We start from the raw sequence: 14,242 nt of genomic DNA on the forward strand, positions 1-14,242 counted from the left end.
CTTAATCTGCTACTTAATTGGCACCAGTCGTAGGAAATAGTATTAGAAAATGACTTGCAGGAGCCAAGTCAAGTATACCTGATCATGATCAACGGAGTCACTTCAATCCAGCAAAAACCTAGTATTTATGTAAGTGTGCCCACCTCCATATCCACTTCTATTGATCAGAAGAATAATTGTCTAGCTAGATTTGATTTCAGGGGAGGAATCAAAATTGATGAGAGATGGAAGCTGCCATTGTAGGGGCTGTAGTACAAAGTATCATATCAAATCTTCTGCAGTTGATCAAAGACAATCATGCATTGATAAGTGGCAATTATGGAAAAATCGAAGAGCTGTCCAGCAACCTCCGCCTGTTGCATGCTTTCCTAGATGAAGACGCTGAAAATCACTACGACAGCAGAATCCTGATGGCACTGGCAATGGGAATCGTGGCCTGTTACACGATGTTGAACATGTCCTGGAAACATACCTGGTCGAGGTGTCGTTGTACAGCAAAAAGGGTATAGTCCGCATAGTGATGGGCGGCGCAAGTCACAGAATGGGGCTTAAGACAATAGGCAATGCGGTGGAAAGAACCATCTTTCCACTATTCAGTTAGTCCAAAATCACATTCCCAAGATAAGGACATAATTTTCAACTATAACAATAGTAGTGTAAGATATTTCAATTGTCCCTTTGGGGGCATCCGATAAGATATTTCAATTTGACTGTGTTTACAAGTAGTTGAGAAATTAAATAAGATAAAAATTAAAGGAGTAGTTGGCGCTCTTGTCCGCCCTAGTAAGAATATTTAATGACGCTAGAAGAAGTGGAATTTTCGCATTTCCAAACGCATACATACAGAGTGTGGGACACATTAATAGACTTCAAACAGAAAGTATGTGTATTGATTTAATGTATATACAACTTGGGACTCAAGAAAAATATAATACCAACAAATCCCTCATCTTGTTTTTTCTTTCTTTTTTGTTTGCTTTTTGTTTTCTGCTCACCTATTCAATCGACAAACCAAAACAAAATTTTCAGAAAACTCTCCAAGATAGGGGTGGAAAAACAACGGTGGCTATGCTCCTACTGAGCTTATTGCACTCCTTGTCTCAATGCACAAAAGCTTCTGCAAAATTAGAAAAAGGAAATATTAAGTTAAAAAAAAAAGTATTTTGGTGCACATCTATGATATACTAATAGCTTATCGGTTTATCTTAGATAGTGATGATTAGACACCAGTCTTTTAACAATCATATTTGAGCACAATAGTTGAAGCTGCTAAAGTCATGAGTAGGCAATTGCCTTTCTATGTTACGAGAAAATCTCATTCTCTTTAAACTCTCTTCCTAAACAGCCAATTTTTGAAACATCTTTTCTATAATATAAATGTTTTAAAGCTATTAAAATGAAAAATTATTTACTATTTGAATAAGAAATAAATTCAATAATCTCAATTCGAGATGCTTCAACTCTCTTACAGGGCAGTTGAAGCCTTTTGCCTGCGTAGCAATGTCGTTTGTGTTTGTCAGCCTCGATCATGGTGGCGATACTTCCATGCCTTGCTATATGTAACTTTGTTATTTTTCCCACTTTTTTGGCTTTCCCTAAATTTTCACTTACAACAAATTTGGTATGTAATTTCATTCACTTTAAACAAGACAATTGACAAAATTTGTTAAACCACCTGGAAATGATGGGGGTTAGACACAAAACCCGACCTGTTTATTAAAAATTCTTCAAAGAGTACATTATAAAGAGGATATACCCTTTAATTTGACAAATTTTGAAATAAGCTCAACCTGCTCCACATTTGTGATACCATGAAGGTGTTTGAGTTTTTTACTTGAAATCTTGTCACATTTGCATTGTTTTGCCAAATTTTGAATACTCCTTTCGTCTTAGTGAACAATCCCAAATTTCGCCAAATATTGTATATTGCTTAATTTCTCTTTCTTGGAATTTAAAATCTTTCTGTCTCTTTTACCAAGTCTTAGTGAACAATCCGACAAGACAGAAAATTGGCTATATACCAAAACAGATGAGCAACTTTGTGTCCGATGACTCCAAACCAGTACCACTTGCTTGGATTCCACTGTTTTTTCGTAAACATATTTTGCAATTATTTTTTCAATCTCACATCCAAATTTACAGGCTTCAGTTAGTTCTTTGGAAAAACCCTTAAAATACCTCATGTCACTCGTGCTAATTGCACACTTGCATGGTATATGCTAGTACTAAGTATGCTACTGCAGGAAGGCCGGCTTAATGTAATAATAAGCTATGGGGTAATAATTAAGTAAAAGTTTCTTTGTTTAGTCTTAATCTACTACCTAATTGGCAGCAGGTGTAGGAAATATTGGATAGCTAAAATTTTTCAAATAATATTTCGCTTGCATCAAGAATACATTTTTCAACTCATCTTTTTATATTACCAACTATCTTTTTATCTCATATACATCATATCACAAAAGGTAATATAATAATTATTTCAAATAATACTCTATCCAAACACACTCAATATCAGAAAATGACTTGCATGAGCCTTAAGTCAAGTTTAGCTAAAGGATCCAGGGCAGTTGTCTAAGATTCAAATCCTTATAGTAGAGAGGTTTTGCATATGACAATGTCACGAGTAGTGAGAATAAATAACATCTTAGGAACGGTGTTATGACGTGTCAAAATCATTTATTCAACCCGTAATTGCCTTTTGTACTTGTCTGCGTATTGACGGGAACAATAGACAGCCAACTATAGTGAGTGCATGCAACCAGGAAATTTTCAAACAGTAATGCGGTAATCAATTTGCTCTTGGCTTTGCCTGGTGCATACTGGGATATGAATTCAGAGAAAAGAATGCCTTTGTAGAACCCAAAAATTCCGACACAAAGTTATAAGAGATAAATTTCATAAAATTGATATATATGGGAAAATAATTTATACATATAAAAATATGTGTGGGAATAGAAGAACAAATCAAAAATATAATATCAATAACACCGAAGAACAAATCAATCAAACTTTCACTCCTCACTCTTCTCAAAAAATAACAATAATAAAACTCGCTATTTGTAAACTAGATGACTTGATAAACAAATCTCATCAAGTATAATAACACGATATCAGTTCTTAGCTAATAAAACTACCATAATTTGACTCCAATAAACCTATTTATTAAAAACTTGACTTGACTAAAATATTACTACTGAATAATAACATAGAAACTTTATTTTGTAAACTTAATTAATATGCTAATATTGGTTCTCTTAAATTAGGCACTCTTCAACACAATCATGAACAATAATCTTTTCTTGCAAATTCCGGCAGTATCACTTTCTGCTTCAACTTCAAACACTTTTATCGTTAAAATAATCCATACATCTAGATAGACTATTTTTGTCGTATAATTTGATGTTAATTCGTTCATAACTCACCATTCTATGATTTTAATAATCACAATTCAACAACAGGATTTTTCATCAATGTCTATCTTTATAATAATTTCCGGATCAATCTTATGATCCAATCTTGATTGACTAGATACTTCAGGACCAACTTTATTGTCTAACTCGATCAAGAGGCTTCTTCACATTACTTCTTATGGAAGTGCTAGTTTTGACAGTGGAAACTATCCAAGATTAATCTCGTAGTTGGACAATTCTTCAATGTTTATAGAAACCTCGAAATCAATTTTTCAAACCTATGGCTCTAATACTAGATGTAGAGTCCAAAGTGTCATCAAAAAATTATAGGAGATAAATTTCATAAAATCAATATATATGGAGAAGCAATATATATATATATATATATATATATATATATATATATATATATATATATATGAATATGTATGAGAGAAGAGGGATAAAAGTCTATCAAACTTTCACTCTCACCGTTCTCAACTTACGACTATAATAAGATTTGTACATAGCTTAGATGATTTGGTAAATAAGTCTTGGCTATCACAATAAATTACATAACACAATATCAATTCTTAAATATTAAAACAACTACAATTTGACTCCAATAAATTATTTAAAATTTGTCTTGACCAAAATACTACTACTAAATAATAACATAAAAATTTTATATTTTAATCTTAATTTAATATACCAACATCTCTCAATAGCAAATATCATAAGTAAGAAGAAAATTCATGACTTTCTGGAAAAAACTTATCATCTCTCCTCTGTTCCATCTTTATATTGTTACATTTGCTCAAAAGGGCTGACAAGTTTCAAAAGTGTGTCACTTCAAGGGAGGAACATGATATTTTTCAGATCTATAGGGTGCTAAGTGATATTAGCAGAAATCATAAGGGAGGTTTCTGATAGTAATCCTAAAAATAAGAGGGAGACTATCCTTTTTTTTCCCTACAACATCAGCTATCTAACCTATTCCTACTCTATGGAGAAGAAGGAGTCTAAAGAGGCTTTGTATAAGGATTGGGAGGTGAACCACCAAATCCTATCTAGCCTACTTCTACTCATATGAGGAAGAGGGAGTCTAAATAGGGTTGTATGAGGATTGGGAGGTGAATTATCAAATCAGACAAGCGCACTACTGCACTTTCTGAATTTTTAAAAAACAAGAAGCATAGTACTTCTAGTGTGATGCATTAGACGGGATTTGAACCGCTAATATCAGGAGAGCTTTAAAGAGGCTCTCGGTGATCATTAAACCAAGGCCCAATCATTATCATTACTATATAAAAAGTACCATGTGTCTTGGTATTTTAGAGTGTAAGTGTAAGTATTCTTGTGATTTTAGTTTTTATTATTTCAATTATACACTTATTAATTAATAATTGAAGTTTCACATTATACTCTTTTTAATTTATTATGATGATTAAAATTCATTATATCATATCTACTGATTTAGAAGAAAATAATAGTTGATGACAAGATAGAATGTTAAACATTAGAGACTAAATATGATTTGATTTTAGTTTTTTATTTGTCCAAAATAACATTCTCCCTAATAATTAGATTTATTGTATTTTAATAATAACAATAATTGTAGTAGCAAGGAAAAAAATTGTAATCTTAATTAAATTTGAATTATGAAAACAACAAAAAAAATAACACTCCAAACCAATGTGTTTTGTTTTGCATTCTATTTTGAGTTTTTTATTTCAATTAAAAATTATTGATTAGTTATAGCCTAATTAAATTTTTAAATCTTCAAAAATATTATTATTGATACCAAAACAAGGTGCTCTTAGAACAATAAAATCTTTATTGTTTGTCCTTTAGGTTAGATTTTGTCCAAAAAATAAAAATAAAAGAAAATTAAAAAACTCAATTAACTCTGCCAATGAAATCTCAATTCTAGAAAATGGAACAGTTACATGGACAAAATTTATATGTGGTGAATCATTTAGACTCTATTGTTAACAGAAATAACATAAAAAAATACAAAGATTTCAATTTCAAAGAATATACATCACTTCACTTTTTAAAAAACAGTGCATAGAACTTCATATTGAGAATTTCAAATTTGACTTACATAACATGAAAACTAATAATGGTAAAGCATGCAACACCGATGGTTGAAGGGGGGATTACATGCTGGAAATCTGTTGAAGGGGGGGAGTTCACTTTGAACACCGATGGTTGCTCCAAGGGAAATCCTGGGAACTGTGGTGGTGGTGGAGTTGTTCGGGTTGTGGCCGGACAGCCATTGGTGGGTTTTTCAGCATTCTTTGGAGAGGCGACTAGTATCCAGGCAGAGGCATTGGCTCTGTTGACGGGCCTTAGGATATGTGTTCAGAGGAGGATTACAAATATTAGCGCTCAGGTAGACTCCCTGCTTTTGGTAGGGATTCTCCAACATCGGTTACACTGCCCGTGGCGGATCTGGAGGGAGGTCCAGCACATATGGAAGTTCATTGATGATCCGTCTCGTTTCTCCCACTGTTTCAGGGAGGCCAACCAGGTTGTGGATATTCTGGCTAATGTTGGAGTTGCGCATCCTAACCAGGCTATCAAAATGTATGAGCATTGAAGTGATTGGCCGCGTTTGGTTCGTGGGAGTCTTCACCTAGATAGCATGAAGGTGCCTTCTGTTAGGAAGGTGCATCAATTCTAAGTCTTAAACTTGCTCTTCCTGGGTCTTGTATCTCAGTTTGTTATGAATAAAAGTGGGGATGGCGTCCCTCCCCGAGAGCGGGGTTAGCCAAAAAAAAAAAAAGGTAAAGCATGCAACCAATATTTAAACAAACAATTATTTTTATTTTATTTTTTGCCCTCCTACCCCTCCCCACACCCTTGCCATTCCTAACTATCATACACAGGATTCAAATTCTGAATTAGAAATAACTCTAAAAACCCTACCCTGGTCATTGAGCCAACCTTAGTGATTGGCAAATAATTAACTTTTGCTTAGCATACAAATTTAAGTCATCCAACTCTAAAAGAAAAATAAAAATTGTTCATATATCTAATAAAAAATCATACAATTTAGTGGTATTATCAAAATTTGTTTGTCATGGGAAAGAATGGAGTAATTAGAAGTATAAATATTATACATATCATTCAAAATATTGATATTTTTATCAAATCTTTATTTTTTTAAATGTTAATTTTTCATCTTCTTTAATTAATTGTCATTAAAACCATTATTTTAAATTGAAAACGACCGAATGTATCATCATTTGTAAAAAATTCTCTAGAGATTTTATATGAATTTGTAGATATAACATTTTGTGAACTTTTTTTTGGGCTTTTTAAAACAATTGTTTTAAGGTTAATTAATTAAAGAAGATAAAAAATTAAATAGAAAATATTAAATTTGTTAAAATAATTTTTGTAGATAAATTTTAATACATAAGAAACCTTATATTTTATGATATTATAATGATAAAAGTGACAAAGCTACTGGTGACGATTACTGGTGCTTTATTACTAGTGGTTCTTAAAATAACAATTCTCCAAAAGTGCCAAAGCTACTGGGACAGAGGACTACAACTTAGCCGTGCACTCTCCGGTTTGATCGATGAAGTCCACTTCAATCTAGCCAGTAAAAATATTGTCCATATGAGTCAACTTTTCACAACTCGCTAGATCCTCTCCACATATGCATTGATCAAAAGAACCAATTTTCTTCCACAGAAATCAAAATTGGTGAGAGATGGAAGCAGCTGTTGTAGGAGCTGTATTAGGAAGTATCATACCATATTTGCTGCAGCTGATCAAAGAAAATCGGGAGTTGATCAGCAGCAATTACAAGAAAATCGATGATCTGTCCAAAAACCTCCATCTCTTGAATAAGTTCATGGTTAAGTACACTGAAGATCACTACAAAGACGACATCCTGATGGGACTGGCGGAGGAGATCAGGATGCGGGTGTACGAAGTTGAAGATGTTCTTGAAACCTACATCGTCGAAGAGTCACTGTACAAGAAAAAGAATTTCGTCCGTAAAGCGGTTGGCAGCCTAAAACACCTAAGTGATCTTAAGAGCATCGGGAAAACCATCCAAGAGCTCAGTAAAAGGGTCGAGCAAACGCGGAGTGATAACAGGGGCTACGTCCCTGTCTTGGTGGAAGGGGTCAAAAGAAATAATGCGATTTCTAAAGACAATCAGGTATGTACGTACAGCATAAATTAGTTGTTCCTTTTTTTTTTGGGCAGCAAAAAGCTTAAATTGGTTACTACTACAATTTTACAATTAATTCTGCCTTTATTTTACAATTAATTCTATCAAAGCCATACATACATATATATATATATATATATATCTGGATTCTTATAGATTTTTAATTGGCAAGGCTTTTTAGTAACTATCTGTCATCAAGGTTGGCACAAGTCAAACCAGCAGCACTAACTATACTACCAATGACGACTCTCATCTATTTACAGCAACTGCAGCCAATGCCAAATGATACTGAGTAAAGAAACAAAAACCCATGCCAGAAATGTGCACTGATCAAAATTCCTAGATATGCTAATAGACCAATTAAGCTTTGTTGGTTTAATCTTTCTCCAAGAAGCTATTGATGCTTGAACTTAAGGAATGATGGATTGTAGGATGACGAAAGCAGGTTTCTCCCAACTAGCAAAAAACTCTCCTGTTGCGCTCTCTCCGAATATGATAGACAAAAACTGCAAGAGACAATTCGATAATTTGATCAACAAACCTGTCCCCCTTGCAATGAAAGCTAAGCCAGGACAACTCAGTATCCCAAGCATATGCATTTCTATATATCAAATTCAAATTCTGCACTTGCTCATCAAATATTTGTCGCATACGAACATGTGAAAATAGATGATTAATAGTTTCTGGTACCTGTTTATATAGAACACAGCAACTATCCATGATTATCCCCCCAATATAGGCGTCTAGTCTTTGTAACTAATCTTCCTTTGTAGGCTAACCATACTGGATTATACTGTTAGGTCTGGTCCCAAGAAATTGATCAACGAGAACAATAGGGTTCTTGTCAACTCAATAATGACAATAACAAAATAAATAAATCAAACAGAGAAACACGAAAATTTACGTGGTTCGATCCAATTGACCTACGTCCACGGGCGAAGAGATAGCAGATTTACTATGACAGAAAGAGAGTACAAAAGAGAGAGTACAAAATCCTTAGGAAATAATTCCCAAGTCTAAAAGACACCTAAAACTGAAAACACAAAAGAGCCTAAATAGCACTAAATGCTTAATGGTCCAAAGGCCCATGACTTGCTCTTTGGGTCCATAGGTTAATCTTTTGGTTATTCACCTTTTAATCATGGCTGCAAGTTTCTCAATAACAATCGCAATCCACTGCCCTTAGTGGAGAAAAGAGAAGAGGAATGCCCAAGTATTTCACAGGGAGATATCCTTCTTTCATTCCCAAATAAGAGCAGATAGACGAGCATCTTTGCTCAGAAACACCTGTCATAAAAACCTCACATTTTTTCAAATTTGGCTTAAAATCAGAGAGTTCTTCAAAACTATGCAGTACCTATTTTATCACATTCATGGACTTATCAGGGGCAGCTATAAACTGGTCATCAGCAAAACATAAATGGGAGAGTTGCAGTTTGTAACATTATGGGTGAAAATCGAAACCATATTCCTTAATTTTGAAATCCAACAAGGCAGCAAACACCTTCATCACAAGCAAAAACAGATCAAAGGATATAGGATCCTCTTGTCTAAGCTCTTTCTTACTTTTAAAGAATCCCACTAATGAACAATTGAGGTTTAATGAGAATTGAGCTGTAGTGAAGCACTCTGAAACCCAACTTCTAAAAAGATCACGAAACCCCCATAAATTCGATCACCTCAGAATAAAATCCCATTTGACAGAATCATATGCCTTCATTAAGTCAATCTTCAAAGCACATCTAGGTGATTGATCTATCTTTAATAATGGCACTGTGGTTTGCTCTAATCAAAGTTGGTAACACAGCTTTCAACATCTCTGTTAAGACATTTGAATAGCATTTATATAGTGCATTGCAGCATGCTATAGGCCTAAAATCTTTCATAGACAAAGGAGTCTCAACCTTAGGGACTAAGGTAAGAATGGTGGAATTGAGAGGATCCTACATATACTGATTCTGAAAACAAAATAGAACAGTCTCCACAAATTTACTTTCTACAGGACTCCAATTATTCACAAAAAAATCAACAGTTTAACCATCCACACTGGACCAGTACCCTCCTTCATACTAAACAATGTTTTCTTGATTTCTTCCTCAGTAACTGGAGCCATTAATAGAACCACTTGATTATCTGTCAACATTTTAGCTGCAACAGTTTGTAATAGCATATGGTGATACTCATTCAAAGGAAAAGAATCAGTAAAGAGGCATTTAGAAAACTCAATAGCTTCCTTTTGACATCTCCATAATCAGTTTAAAGTTTACCATGCTGATCATTAATGTCGCAATCCTATTTCTAGCTTGATGTTAAATAACAGACTTGTTAAAAAATGAAGTGTTTCAATCCTCTTCAGCAAGGCAGTTGATTCTAGATTTGTCTTGAACAAACTACTCTTCCATAGTCTGCAATTCAGAATATTTAGAAATCAAGGTACTTTCAAGTTGCTGTAACCCATAGTTAAAGGGATTAGATTGTATGATATTCTGAACCTGATCCAATTTACTCTTAGCTTACAGAACTTTACAGTGGATGCCAGAGAAGTATTGCTGATTCAAATTTCTTAACCCAGCTTTTAACAATACTAACATAAGAGAACGTGCTTTGTATATTGCCTGATATCTTGCTTATGGTTAAGTTTAATTTAATAGTTATTGATTTGCAACATTGTTGTGTATGCATAAATTTTCAAGAGATGTAAAAAGAGGCACTTGATTTACAAATTTCAAGCTTTTCAGAAAGCTCATGAAGAACACGTTCCGTATGATCACAATGCCTTGCTTTGGTACTAACAAATGATGAACGAAGGTGTAGATCTAGGAAAGGTGTACACGAACTCCTTCCAAACCTCAAGGGCGATACACGATCATTCCCCAAAATACAATATTCAATAAGATTCCTAGTTTTGAGCAAACCTAAGAAACATGGTAAAAGCCAACAGCCGAAGGAGTTTATTTCATATAATTGTCAAAAGTCTGATGTCAATAAACCCCTAATTATGCTACAATAGTCTAAGATAAAAAGGAAACAAATAACTCTAGAAAACGTAAAACTAGCATGAAATTATGACACTGGTTGCCATAAGATCCAGCCCCAAATCCAGTACTTGAGAGCCAGATTTTGGGCTGAATTGAGTCAGTAGCACATAACAAATCTAGGTCTAATCCAATTCAAGATCCAGCGTGCCTCCTCATGCAATCCAGCGCAGATTCATCTGAAATCTTGTCCACAGGTTTCTTTTCTCTCGCATGATCTCACAACTCGAATGCAACTAGAATATAACAATAATAGTAGTAATAATAAAATGTACTACATGAGACTAGGATTAACTACTGCAATTTAGAACCCAAAGCAATTTCTTGAGTAGTTTTTTCTTGAGATATCATGCCAGGCCTCGGACCTGGGGGTCAATGTTCCATATCAGTAGTTATGTAGATGCATAAGTTTTTAAAGGTTAGTTTGATCTTTTCATTTGCATTCAACTGTCTGATAATTCCTTTGTATTCATGCTACTAGCTTGAAGGCTATCCAGAGGCAGACAGAATCATTGGCTTTGAGGATGCAGCTGATGACGTATTGAAACTTCTTGCTGTCAAATCTGAGGCGGAGGAGCAGAGCACATCCGAGGCAGCACAACAAAGTGAGTCGAAGCTAAAAGTAGTGTCAATTCATGGCATGCTTGGCCTAGGAAAGACGACACTTGCAAATAAGATCTTGACTGACCAAAACACTGAATATGAATTTCTTACTCGTATATTGGTTAGTGTTACCAAAAAATACGAGAAGAAAGAAGTGCTTCTTAGTATCCTAAGGTCATTGAAGATCAGTATTTCGGATCAGAACATGTCAGAGGCAGACTTAGTTAACAAGGTCCGAGATGGATTAAAGTACAGGTATTTGGTTGTGGTGGATGATGTTTGGGAGGGAGAACATTGGGACAATCTGAAGGGTGCTTTCCCAGACAACAACAATGGTAGTCGGGTGATAATAACTACTCGAGAAGTGCGTGTTGCCAAATATGTTTCACCAAAGTGTGAACCCTACCAATTGCGATTTATGAAGCCAGAAGAGGCTGAAGAATTACTAAGGATGAAGGTTTTTGAAGAAAATAAATGTCCAGAGGAACTGAAACCCATTGAAAGGTTGATTCTGGAAAAGTGTGATGGGCTACCACTAGCAATAGTGGTGACAGGAGGTATCCTTAAAGCCAATCCAAAAGATGCAAATTGGTGGAAGGATGTACTTGATGAAGTTCCTCCATTAGTTGATAAAAAAAGAGTGGAACGGATTGATCGTTACATAAGACTAAGCTATGATAAATTGCATCACGAGGTCAAACCGTGTTTTCTCTACCTTGGTGTCTTCCCTGAGAATTTGGAGATCCAAGTCTGGAAAGTGTTACAATTGTGGATCGCTGAAGGGTTTATTCCCCAACACGAGACAGCAAGTCTGGAGAGAATGGCAGAGCAATATTTCGGGGAGTTGGTTGATAGGAATTTATTGATTGTGGGAAAGAGAACTTTAAGTGGTAAGATAAAGACTTGTCGCATCCATGACACGCTGCGTGACTTCTGCAAGAAGACGGCCAAAGTAGAAGATCTTTTCCAAGCAATTCACAAGAATACCAATCCATCTTCCAGCCGTCGACTTTGTTGCATTAACGCTCAATTTTCAGAGTATATTCTTGGAGGACAACCTGCTGATAAAGTTCGATCATTCTTGAGTTTTGGTCAGGATGAAACTAAGTATAACGAGGATCCCAGCTCAAGTATATTTAAGCCCTTCAAATTACTCCGAGTGTTTGATATTTCATCCATATACATTAACTTCCATGGCCGCTTCCCCACCAAACTGCCCAACCTTGTTCTCCTAAAGTTCATTGCCATCAATTTCAACCTCAAAAACTTACCCAAGAGCATGTCTAGCTTACGTAACTTGGAAGCCCTTATAGTTCACACAACTGAACCAACCCTAGATATACAAGCAGACATTTGGATGATGACAAAGCTAAGGCTTCTACATACTAATACCACCGCATCCTTGCCGGAGTGTCATGATCAATCCTCCAGCAGTGAATACTTACAAACTTTGTCCACCATTTCGTCTCATAGTCTCACGAAGGAAGTGTTTGAAAGGACTAAGAAACTCAAGAAGCTTGGTATAAGTGGGAGTTTAGGCACTCTAGTGAAGACCAATGGTGATTCTGATTTGTTTGAATGTCTTTGCAGACTAAGCTCCCTTGAAAATTTGAGGTTACACAGTGATGAGTCCAAGCTACTTGCCCTTCCTCAACCAGATAAATTACCAAAAAACCTAAAAAGATTGAGTCTGCATAAGACCGGTCTGGAATGGAATAATCATATGCCTATTCTCGGAGGGCTCCAGTCTCTTGAGGTTCTCAAGTTAAAGGATAAAGCTTTTGTGGGAGTAGAGTGGAAGACAGAAAAAGGGGGTTTTCGTTCTCTCAAAGTTTTGTTCATTGGAGACACAGATCTAGAGAATTGGGAGGTTAAAGCGGATGATCTCCCAGAACTGAGATGGCTTATCCTCAAGCATATCAAATCTCTTGAGCAGATGCCATCCGACTTTGAACACATGAAGAACCTTGAAAGGATTGACCTGGAGCGTACCAATAGGTGGCTAGTTAAATCTGCTAAGGACATTCAAAAATCAAGGCCACAAATTAAGCTCAGTGTTTATCCTCCAGAAAAGTGATCGCTGACTAACGATGTTCTGTAAGTGCTTCTTTTACAGGTTAGTAAAACATTTCTACTTACACTACTAAATCTATTTCTTAATGCAATATCATCGTGCGTGAAACTGAAATTTAACCTGTTTTGCAGAATATCATGCTCACCTGCTTTTGTCTTCTGCTCCCTTGAATGAATTCTTAAAAAGGAGGCGCTGAAGCATCTATCTTCTTCATGTTTTCTTCTCTGTTCTGCCTTAATAAAGCCTATCTGCCTAGCTCTGGCCAGCAACATTCAGCTACTATATAACCTCTTTGAATTGTTTTTGTTTCAATATCTTTGATAATGTCAAATTTTCTTTTCAACAAGTGTATTGCGATGAAAATAAGGCCACAGATCTCTTGGCCAAATGTGTGCTAGAAGAACAAGGTGAGAAGGTATTTGTTTCTGCATGGAATCTCAGCTGGATCATATCTAGAACCTCATATTTTCTTCCTGTTGGGAGGTTGGGTTTAGTTCCATAGTCTTGCTTCCTTGTATTTTTAAGTTGGGGTGTGAACTTTGAATCTTTTTTTTTGTACGCTTCATACTTTTATTGATAAGCTGTTGAGTTTACACAAAGATTGGGGGCTTCCCATACCAATTTATATCACAGATTGAACAGTAATCCAACTCTATTGCTAAACTATATTATTTACAAAAGAATGGGATCAAATGCAGCAAGGGAAACTCCAAATTCCAATCATACCTCCACATTTTGCTGAAGCCTAGGTATAGGTCTCCATCCTAGCACAATGCTGCGAATCTCTCTAATTACTTGATTGCTGACAGCAGAGGGAGAAATTTGAAGGCTACTAAATATCTTCTGGTTCCTACTTCTCCAAACAGCATAAACTGTAGCAACAAAAGCTACACGTTTCATACAAGAAGCAAACATCCCTTGAGACTTGAGAGCCATGGTTGAC

At 35.4% G+C, this 14,242-nt stretch overlaps 1 protein-coding gene across 1 annotated transcript; it reads left to right on the plus strand.

Annotated features, from left to right (window-relative positions):
• The first annotated feature begins 6,935 nt into the window (after positions 1 to 6,935).
• Positions 6,936 to 13,898, plus strand: LOC113713339 (putative late blight resistance protein homolog R1A-3). Its single transcript, XM_027237048.2, has 3 exons — positions 6,936 to 7,575; positions 11,104 to 13,341; positions 13,431 to 13,898. Exons 1-2 carry the CDS (start codon positions 7,120 to 7,122, stop codon positions 13,300 to 13,302), a joined length of 2,655 nt encoding a protein of 884 aa, XP_027092849.2. The 5' UTR covers positions 6,936 to 7,119; the 3' UTR covers positions 13,303 to 13,341; positions 13,431 to 13,898.
• The last annotated feature ends 344 nt before the right edge of the window (positions 13,899 to 14,242 follow it).

Source organism: Coffea arabica, chromosome 10c (genome assembly GCF_036785885.1).
Source record: "Coffea arabica cultivar ET-39 chromosome 10c, Coffea Arabica ET-39 HiFi, whole genome shotgun sequence".
Taxonomy (NCBI): Eukaryota; Viridiplantae; Streptophyta; class Magnoliopsida; order Gentianales; family Rubiaceae; genus Coffea; species Coffea arabica.

What these genes read in the sequence shown, in the direction of transcription:
- LOC113713339 (XM_027237048.2), top strand. Translation starts at nt 7,120, where the DNA reads ATGGAAGCAGCTGTTGTAGGAGCTGTATTAGGAAGTATCATACCATAT. An exon ending in CGATTTCTAAAGACAATCAG is followed by an intron (nt 7,576 to 11,103) that starts GTATGTACGTAC and finishes TCATGCTACTAG; the next exon opens with CTTGAAGGCTATCCAGAGGC.